The sequence below is a fragment of the Pagrus major genome, chromosome 3 (assembly GCF_040436345.1).
Source record: "Pagrus major chromosome 3, Pma_NU_1.0".
Classification (NCBI taxonomy): domain Eukaryota; kingdom Metazoa; phylum Chordata; class Actinopteri; order Spariformes; family Sparidae; genus Pagrus; species Pagrus major.
Window position 1 is genome coordinate 15,845,185 of NC_133217.1, and position 10,317 is coordinate 15,855,501.

The following is a 10,317-nucleotide window of genomic DNA, read 5'->3' on the forward strand; positions in this document are numbered from 1 at the left end:
AATGATTATTCAAAAATCTCATTGTGTTAATATTTTGAGTTAAGTTACCAATACTCATCCCTACAAAAATAATAATAATAAAATATTGTGTTATTTAACTGTCGCCCAGTCCTAGCATTTATGAAGTGCTTTGAGGAGATTTCAAAATATTGAGATAGATATATCTTGTATCACGGTCTAAACCGCCAAGTCCTTATCCAGTGTGTCAAATATCCATCCATTAAGTCATGCCAGGCTGCCAACTCAGTTTTTAGTACCACATAAATCAATGGCCTTGCAAAACTGACAGCACTGAAGTAAGATCTGTACTCAGCATCAGATACCCAGAGTATAGGTAACGGAATCTGTATGAGGTGATAAACAGCTGGATTGGTGCACCCCTTCTAGCAAAAATACAAAATACATGAGGGTCACTTTACATTTTTAATGCTTTTAATCAACACCTCTTAAACACTACACAAGTGTCCGAATCATCGGGCTTTGTTGAGAGGGTCCTCTGTGATCATGATACAAAATATCCTCTATGATGTCTTTCAACACCATCACTACAGGATGTCATGACATTACTATTCAAGAATAAGTCCTGAGTTGAGACTTAAAGAAGAAGGGCACTTAGGAAGAAAACACAGGTGTAACCGATTAAAGGTCTGAGACAAAGTGTCGAACAACAGGCAGGTCAGTCAAAGACCTGAAGACAATAAGGAATCCATAAAAACATCTCACTCTGTCTTTCAAATGTAAAGCTCTTCCAAGACAACGGCAATGTGATGGGTTGGGATAACCTCCTCCTGACACTTGAGTGTCAGTAAATCCCAGTTGCATTGTCCACGAGACGCAAATGTAATATATAAAGGGAAAAAAACTCATTCTGTTATTGTATCCGCTTGATATCCTGTTCATGGGAAGATAGCCAACACCTCCAAAAGTATTGTATTTCCAAATTGGCTGTTCAGACCGGCATATCCAGGGGCAACTGGTCCAGGTCAACAGAGGAGAAGAGATCAGTGATGCCCTCGTCCTCAGTCAGGCTCAGGAGGTACTCCTTCCCTTCCATAGAGAAGGCCATAGGCGGAGTGAGGGTTACGAAGCTCTGTTGATCTTCAGAGGGGGGTTGGAAGGAGGTGGGCATGGGTGAAAAAGGGTTGATGGTAGCCAGTGATGAGTGTTGTGTCCGCTCAGGCGGCGGGTCTGAGATACTATTGATTCCAGAAGAAGGCTTTGCATTGTCTGGAAAGATTAAGGAATTGTTGATGAGGAGACATGGGGCAAGAAAAAAAAAGAAGGTATAAAGCAAAATGGAGCCAACAATCTAAACGAAGGGTAAGAAATTCTTCCTCTTCTACTAAAAGAAGACTCACCTTTGGAAGACACCTGGACGAAGGACAAGTAAGGCAAGAAGGGGGCCGAGCCGTTCCGGTTGGTGGACGGGTTTAAGTGGCTATCCTTGGCTAAACAGCCGTCTATGGCTTCCATAGGGATTGGTTCTTCAGAGCAGAGGAACACCTCAATGGGCCCCTGTGTGCTGCTGAGGTGGACCTGGAGGCTCTGAGCACAGAATAGGTAGAGTGCTTTTATTAAATGGTCTTTGAATATAAGCTGACAACGGACACAGTGTCATGAGAGGATGCAGAAAGAAGAATGTTTAATTTTTTGGCAATAGGAGTGGGTGAAAAATATCGATTCACATAAGAATCGCGATTCTTGTCACCCACGACTCTATCTATTCATAATTGTCAAAAATGTATTTTCTAACTGTTAATTAGTAGCGTTGAGAGTGATAAAGGCTGAACTAAACTGCAAGGGTATCATCTTCAAAACACGACAGCGGTTGCAAGCGTTTTTTATTTGATGACTGGATTACTTTTGTGATTACTTTTTATGCCAACACGAGACATAACAACATAATGTTAATGGATTGGAGCAGTGGTCAGCTGTAACAAACGAGACCAGCTGACAACCGCTAACAAACACACACCGCAGCATTCAACACGTTACAGAAAATAACTGTTTTACCTCAAAAACCCTGCTTCTGCTCAGTGTCTTGTACGATGGATCCCTCCTAACTAACAGTGCAGCAGAGAGGCTGCTCTCACTGCTGGACTTAAATAACACAGCAGAACACACCCCCTTATTTTGCTGTCCACATACACGCATGCATGCTTTCAAATTGATTAATTAATTAATGAAAAAGGCTGCAGATCGTTTATCTTAATTTCCAGTTGTGTTTCATGCTGTATTTCAGCAGATTTAAAAAAGGACCCCAATTAAGGGTTTAGCACACTGTAAACTGGAGCAAAAGACTGAAAATAGTGCCCCCTTTTCTAACCATTCAATTCAATCAATTTTGAATTGAGCATCTATTCTGAATCAGACACCCAAAAATCTAAATCGAATAAAATCGTGAGATTGGCAAAGATTCACACTCCTAGTTGCCAATGTTACACCAGTAACATTGAGTAACATGTCATAATATTGACAGATTTGTTAAGAGAAATATGTAATTATCTTATTATGTTGAAAAATGTACCTCTTCTGGGTGTGGCACCTCCAGTTTTGTCTCCACAGGGGCTTTGATCACGATCACAGTCTGTTCTTTAAAGCTGGGAATCCCTTGGACATCCTCGTAAGTCAAGTAGGCAAATGTGATTCTCAAGGTTAGGGAACATACTCAACCTAGACTGGTGTTTGTGTACAGCTGGGGATAAACTCAATGACCGCACTCCCAACTCACATCATAAGACACACATTCATCCGTCCAATCCACACCAAGACACAATAGCTGTTGGTTTAGATCAAATTATTTTCACATTATACTTGGGGTAAATCTATTTGGCTAAACTGAATTTGGTAGTCTTTTATCACAAGCAAAAGGATATCTCTGATGCCCGTTCTCACACATCTGGTGAACCTGCCGCGTACAGCTTTGGATCAACTCGTCCAGCTTCTTCTCCTCCTCTATGAGAGCCTTCAGCTCGAGATCTAAAAGTCCGGTCATATGACTGCCCCTGTGCACACACATCCGGCAGCAGTACAGGATTAACTCCAGATCAACCTTCAGACATCAAACTGAACCTTAAACTCTGCCAATCCCGATGATATTATGAATAAGACAAGTAGTAACAACTAGGAAAACCAGTAACACTAACTGTACATAACAGAGGTAGTGTTAATGGTAGTATGACTTGCTGTTACCTGCCAGTCTTAAATTAGATCTATTAATGTATAACATTCTCAACAAAACATACTGACAAAGCTAAAGCAGATATAATGTGCACATATGGGTTGAACAACACTGTTACAATACATGTTACATCCTCTCATACTTACAACCACTCAATGGTGTTCTTAGACTTCTTTTTGATCAGCTGGATCCCTTCCAGGACATTGGTGACGTCGTAGACACGTCTCTTAGGGGCACCAAGCACCTGGGAGACTGCGTTTAGGTCTAACACCCCGTCAGCGGAGCGCATCATCAGCTCCGCAAATCGCCGCGTCAAACGACCGAGTGAGGTGTCAAGGCGCGACCTGTCAAACAGGGCCTTGCGTGCTATGGGACTGGAGGCGGGAGCTGGAAAAACGGGTGATGATTGACAGAGTTTACATTTGTGATGACTCTTTTTAAGATTCTTTAATTATTCCAATATCCGTTGTAATATGTCATATTTTAGTGTGCTTATTTTGACTAGGAATGGATGCAGGGGGAGACCTTATGCCTTACACTATGACACAATATATCAAAATCAAAATGATTTCTAAATTCCCATGTCATAGGACATTTGACAGTCTTTCATCATCATAAATCTATTTTAAACTGGATTTTCAAAATGAGAGTGGATTTCCAAAGAATTTGGAGAACAGACTTCAGGAAAAGTTACTAAAATGAATACCAGAAACAGTGTTTCAAAAGTCCATCAAGGGGACTGAGTTTCACTGGCAATTTGGCTCTTAGGAGGAAGGTTCAGACCATAACAGATGTTGTGGTGATAGCGCTAGCCCTCCCATTCATTTTGAGTGTGGGTGGTGCGGGATGAGAGGGTTGCCGATAGAAAAATGCAGCAGCTCTGTAGTGAAAAGTTGAAACCGAATGAACTTTTGGATAAAAGCAACATGATGTTGTGCTGCAGTGACCAGCAATCACAACAGCTAGTCAACTTTAATTGCTGTTTAAGCCATTTACACACAATGTATAAATCAACCCTAAGAATATAGTCTACTATGGTACTTATAATTAAAGTTATTCATGTTCTCTTCAGGGAGCTAGTTGACATGGCGTGTTCAGTGTCAGGGTGAAACAGACTGCGTCATGGGACCAAAAAAGGCATATGCGCAAACATTCTGCAAATCTGCTCTGAGTTGCCTCAGACAACAACGTGCTGCCAGGAGACTGCAACAGCAGGGGAGGAGAAATCCTCTGAAAACTTGCTGTCACTGGAAAAAGCCTGTCTGGAAGAGTTGGTGCTCCTGCGATGGGAGCCAGAAACCAGGAGAAATGCAGTCAGAGGTCACAGAGTGATGTGATAGTCTCCCAGTTGTGTTCTGCCACACCACTGCACAGCCCTGCCTGCACAAGTCATGCCTGATTTGGTCTGAATGAGGCTGAATAGCAAACTTTGGGAAACTTCCTACAGATAACAAGCACTTAAAAACAACCGTGAAGAGAATGTTTGCACATACAGACACAGTGACAAATCACAATCTAGCTCACCAGACCATCAGACTGAGGTTGCACCATTTTTAGAGGATATGTTAAACACCAGCAAAGACCACTTATGGCATTGCAATTTTTCATCATTAATTTGACTATGTGTGTTGAACAAAATATGTGAGCTGGCCACTGGTTTGAGAGTTTGTCAAACAAAAAATGTTGGATTCCGGCTGGTATCTACCATTTCTATCACCCAGCACTAAAGCATTCAATACTAGAAACCCTCCAGTACAATGTCTCACCCTTTCCTCCAGTTTGGGACTGAGAGGCCATTGGCTTCTTGGCTTTGGTGGGCCCACCACCATCCTCACGGTCCTGGGGGTCACCGGCTTCCAGCTCCAGCCTTCTCTTTGCCTGAGTGAGAGAAAGAAGAATGCATATTTACTAACAATGGTCATGCAACTTTGACTTTCAGTTTGCAGTTATCTCACTGAACCCTGTGGCTCACAAGGCAGCCATCTTGGGCAGCAATACAGTATTAACTTGTCAAGAATCCATTGTATTCACTTGTGCCTTGAGCAGCATGTATTACAAGTAATGCATTTGCCTCTACGTGTAATATTAAGTTAATTCTGTCACCTGGAGCTGGCTGTTCGCCGTTATTGAGGATTGTTATTACATGGGGGGTTGGGGTAGAAGCTAGCTTCCCTCACCAGTGTGTTTAGCTCGTTGGAGCAACACCTCCCCATCCCCCTCCCATGCTCACCAGAGGCCTGAGCAGTAGTTCGCTTCAGGCAGTAATGAACACATTACAGATTACATTTACCTCCTTACCAATGTATTCCCAGAGAAAAGCGGCAGTGAACGAGCGCTGTCAGCGTGTGCTAAGCTCGAAGACCAAAGTGTGCAAAAGTATGTTCCGACAAGGCGCGGTGTGATGCCTCAGCCAAAGGTACAACAAGAGGAAAGTTACCGGAAATACAGAAATGTAACCGTAGTCACAAATTTAACGTCACCAAAATAAAAGCATGCCATCGCACGCTTACCCTTATTTAACAACTATGATAACACAATGCACATCCGGAAATTTGGATGGAACATAATTATATCCATAGCATAGTGTTTAAAGACTGTTGTATGCAGCAATGCTTTAGTGGTTAATGTATGAATAAACATTAATACAGACTTCTCCACGGCCTCCATTCCAGAAAACACACACCTAATACCACTATTGGAGCTTTTGATTTAATTAACGGAGCACACCGTGATTTTACATTAGCAAAATGTATTTGTATGGCATTTTCCAAACAAAAAACACCATCCACATGAAAACATACACTTATATTAAGGGCTGTAATTCACTCATGAATGTTACACGCCCTTTCCAAACCCACTTATACAAGACAGCTAGTATTTTTAGTAAATTTCCACCGCATTAAAAAGAGGCAGTACAGTTTATTTTGAATAACAATCTGCCTTTATTTTGAAGACAACATAAGCACTTCCGCCAACAACCAGTGTAACACGAGCGTGCTTGACGCAGCCAACTAAAGTTGCATTTGGAGTCACGAATGGTGCTAATGTCTGAGAAAACACACTGGCTTCGCGTGTCACAGGGTGTCTTATTTGGTAAACCATGCAAGTAGGCCTTGCTAGATTTAAGTACATGTTACCAGGCATACAACATGGTTTTTAAAAAATGAACCTATCATGAGGGACGAGCCCGGAGAGGAAGCTAAATGATAAACTCGCCCAGATGTGTCGTAAAGCCAAAGCGGCTAACGTTGTACATGTGTAATGTGAGCTACATTAACTGTTAGGATCCACATGAAATGGGCGATGTTATGTAAAATTAAAATGGACGCGTACGGTGTGGGATTTTACCCAGCGACCACCTAGCATGTTGACATACCGTGTACTATCCAGGTCGACCCAGCTCCCCACACCTGTTCCCTTGACGTTACCTGAGCGGGTTTGGATTCCTGCCCGGTTCCGGTTGTGAGGAGCCCGGGAAGTGTGCCGTACTGCAGACTGTCACTCAGCTCGGGGGGTAGACCTCCACTTTGACGGTCCTGCCCTGGGTACGCGGTGTACTTCTGGTCCGGAAGGCGTGCTATTCTCGAAACACCCTGCGTGGATATCGACACAGGTCTCCCAGATACAGGAAACCCTTACACTCATCTTATCTTTTTCACCGCATGCACAGTGTATGCCGAGCTGTATCCATCTACCCTGTTTATCATCTGTCTTCATAACGCAGACAATGTATAAATACATTATAAGTGCGAGACTCAGATTCCCCGCGACAGTTTTAAACCAGATTAGCATGTGAGCTACTATTGGTCGTCAATGCGTAAAGGGCACCGTGTACGTGTGACGTAGCCGTAGCCGACCAATGGCTGCAGAGCTCTGCAACAAAGTGGATTATCTTACTAAATAAACAGTAGACTAAGTAATAATGTTAATGTATGTGCCGAATGAAATAACATTTCACAATGATTTAATGATGTTTTCTAGAAACAAAGGCATCAAAATACATTTAAACCATAGCTATAATATAAACTTTGTATTGTGTAAAGTCATACAATTGTGACAGACAGGTACCAAAAACAGTGAAAGTCATTTGGCTGAAAGTCTAACCCTGCAGAAGATAATCAATATGCATGTGTATAACAAACATCATTTCAGAAAATGTGTACTACACAATAACTGAAGCTTTCAGACAAAGCGGTTAAATTGTGTAAAGGTTAATATATTAAAAAAACAATATCTATAATTTCGTTATAGAACTGGCATCATTACAAATCAAGTCAAAATTGACATGCTTCAGGTGATGCCTTTCACAAATTGGAATGAAATTGTATTTAGTAATAAAAATATTTTAACAACACATTTCTATTGATGCTTTATACAAAAACCTGCAAGTTTTTGTCATTTTCCAGCCATAAGGATGAGTATGCAGTTTACGCCCAGCAACACATATCACTGAACTATGCTGAGATCAAAAAAGAGCAAGTTGGTAAACCTTTACAAATCACTTGTGTGTCAGATAACAACAATCACCCCATATGGCATGTAAGACACCCAACCAAAGGTATGCATTCAGCATTAGTAAACAAACAGGAAACAGTTCAGTCATCATCGTCAAATTTAATCTTCTTCCCCTGGAAGGCCAGGATTTGTCCCTGCTGCTCCTTCCTTTTCTTACTGGCCTCCCAGGATGGATGCAGTGCCTGCTGCGGCTCCTGATGGGAAAAGACACCTCCACCCCTGCCTCGCCCCCTCCCTCTGCCAAAAGAGGGAAAGCCCTTCTCTGACGACTCTGGCTTGCTGTACCTGGACCCTGAATTTCTGTCTGCTCCCTTCTCCTGCTTTTGAAACTTGGATTGCTGACTAAAATCTCTATTTAGACCACCTCCACCTCTTCCGCCTCTAAATTTATCCCCACCTCTCCCTCTGCCTGAACCCCTGCCCCCACCAGGCTTAGACATGGAGAGAGAAGAACAAAACACAGACTGAAACGAGGTCGCTTTGGACTTAAGCCTAGACTCAAGCTCATCAAGTTGACTCTGGACCTCGTCTGTTGGGCCAACTTTAACTTCAGGCGCCTTCCCCTCTTCTACACCTTTCTTCTTCTTCTTCTTGAATTTGCTCACTTTTCCAACAAAGAAGTCGTCCTCATCGTCGCTCTCCTCTGACTGGGAGGACTGCTTGTGGAAACGTTCCTCTGTGCTGTCATCAAAGTACTCTTTCTCTTCATCATCTGATGACTCTACATCACTCTCGTCTTCATCTGTATCACTTTTCTGAAGCACTTCAGGTGTAGGCTTAAGAATGGGCTTCTTTTCTGCATCTTTACTTTGAGGTTTACTTTTCACAATGTCCTTTACTGTACTACATTTTACTGATGCTGGTCTTACATTCTTAGGCTTGGACTGCAAGTCTTCCCTTTCATCATCAGCAGTAACAGCTGAATGAGCTGCTTTGACCATTTCCATTACAGGTTGAGCAATAGTTGCATCTGAGGTGTCTATGAGAATACCATCTACTCCCTCATTGTGTACGATTTCCTTTTCCCCCTTTATAATGTCCACCTCGTCTTTCTCACTTTGTCTTTCCACTCTTTTGTCAGGAGATTGTGAAGTCACCTTTACATCTTTATTTTGCACCTTTTCCTTCTCTACCAGCCTTCCACCCCTCATCCGCTCGTTTTTGAATACTTTCACAGCATTTTTAATGTCCTGGATCTTCTTGTTGAACTGGGGGTGGGTGGCGATGCGTGCTATGGCCCGGTCAGACATAGTAGAGTTGGGGTTTTTACACTCCTTTTCAAAGCTGAGATTCCTCTGCATAGCTGTCTTTGTTACCTGGCAACGGGTAAATAGATAATCCAATCAGAAAAAGTATCATCAATTTGAGTTACCTTTTCGCTATTTGAATTTGCACTGAAATATATTACAGAATAATAATCCAAAAATGATGAATACACAGATTTAATTAGAAAACCTACCAGGTCCGGTGATAGCGCCTTGATTGCGTGGATCTCCTCCAGCAGTCTGGCAGCTCTCCTCTGATTCCTCTCAATCTCCGTGTCCTTCCCCTTCTTCTTCTTCAGGGCGCCCATCTGTCGCGTCAGCTTCCTGATGATCAAAGCCCTTACCCTCTTCACCTCTTTCCTCATCCTCACCACCTCATTGTTAAGGTTCAGGCAATCATCTGGCCTTTTCTCCTTGGGTTTCGCAAACGGCGGAATTTTTCTCTCATTTTTTCCCGCGGCCCGTGGAAGTGGTTCCTCTTCTGCCTTGGAAGTGGTTCCTTGTGGAAGTGGTTCCTCTTCTGCCTTGGAAGTGGTTCCTTGTGGAAGTGGTTCCTCTTCTGCCTTTTCCGGAGCATCTCTAACTTCCTGTTCTTCATCATCTCCATCTTTCTCTTCATCTCCAGAATCATCTCCTCCTTCATCTTCTATTTCTTCCTCTTCTTCCTCCTTCTCTATTTCCTCAGCAGATGGCTCCATTTTCTCTACCTCATCCATGATCATCTGTTGAAACATAAACCCATTATAGATCAGTAGCTGGATGTTGTCCTCCCTGGGAACAACCACATTAAACAAAAGCAAAAAAACATCACAATATGTATGTAAATGCACTGCGTTTTCATTCTTATCGACAGATGCCAAAGCTCATTTAAAACTGGTGATTGTTGTTAGTCTTTCAGTGTTCTTTCAGTGTTTTCATCACTGTACACCTGGTTCATGCATTTTTAACCTAAACCTCCCCACAATGCATTCGTATTACACCAAGAACTTCTTTGTCGAACATATATGTATATCTAGACTGGTCATGAAGTCGCTGCTGAATAGGCTTGATGCAAAACACATTTTTGTTGAGAGAGCACAAATATGGTTAAATGCCTGACCAAGTTTGCCAAACAAACGTGGAGTCAGCATGGATACGTTTTAACACGTAACATCTCGTGTGTACGCTCATTTTATGAACCAGTGGCGTACACACAACAAACGGTAGCTTATATAATAAAATAGCTTCAATATAACCCGTTATTGACACACTTACCGCCCAGTAACGACTATTAAATATTTAAAACTCAGAGAAACGTCTCGACTCGTTGGAGGCATCCATGTTTCCTACGCCACCGACGGCGTCATGACGTCAAGC

At 42.4% G+C, this 10,317-nt stretch overlaps 2 protein-coding genes across 2 annotated transcripts; both read right to left on the reverse strand.

The window, feature by feature from the left end:
* Positions 1-410: 410 nt before the first annotated feature.
* Positions 411-6,746, reverse strand: e2f3 (E2F transcription factor 3). The gene is made up of 7 exons (XM_073463516.1): positions 6,610-6,746; positions 4,948-5,059; positions 3,328-3,568; positions 2,875-3,005; positions 2,528-2,640; positions 1,359-1,545; positions 411-1,227 (listed from the first exon to the last, which is right to left on the reverse strand). The coding sequence occupies exons 2-7, from the start codon at positions 4,976-4,978 to the stop codon at positions 950-952; spliced, it is 981 nt and encodes a 326-aa protein (XP_073319617.1). The 5' UTR covers positions 4,979-5,059; positions 6,610-6,746; the 3' UTR covers positions 411-949.
* Positions 6,747-7,128: 382 nt separating this feature from the next.
* On the reverse strand, positions 7,129-10,305 carry srfbp1 (serum response factor binding protein 1). The gene is made up of 3 exons (XM_073463138.1): positions 10,216-10,305; positions 9,156-9,683; positions 7,129-9,012 (listed from the first exon to the last, which is right to left on the reverse strand). The coding sequence occupies exons 2-3, from the start codon at positions 9,681-9,683 to the stop codon at positions 7,777-7,779; spliced, it is 1,764 nt and encodes a 587-aa protein (XP_073319239.1). The 5' UTR covers positions 10,216-10,305; the 3' UTR covers positions 7,129-7,776.
* Positions 10,306-10,317: the final 12 nt, after the last annotated feature.

What these genes read in the sequence shown, in the direction of transcription:
- e2f3 (XM_073463516.1), bottom strand. Translation starts at nt 4,978, where the DNA reads ATGGCCTCTCAGTCCCAAACTGGAGGAAAGG. An exon ending in GTCCCAAACTGGAGGAAAGG is followed by an intron (nt 3,569 to 4,947) that starts GTGAGACATTGT and finishes CCGTTTTTCCAG; the next exon opens with CTCCCGCCTCCAGTCCCATA. An exon ending in AAGAACACCATTGAGTGGTT is followed by an intron (nt 3,006 to 3,327) that starts GTAAGTATGAGA and finishes GTGTGTGCACAG; the next exon opens with GGGCAGTCATATGACCGGAC.
- srfbp1 (XM_073463138.1), bottom strand. Translation starts at nt 9,683, where the DNA reads ATGATCATGGATGAGGTAGAGAAAATGGAGCCATCTGCTGAGGAAATA. An exon ending in AGGCGCTATCACCGGACCTG is followed by an intron (nt 9,013 to 9,155) that starts GTAGGTTTTCTA and finishes ACCCGTTGCCAG; the next exon opens with GTAACAAAGACAGCTATGCA.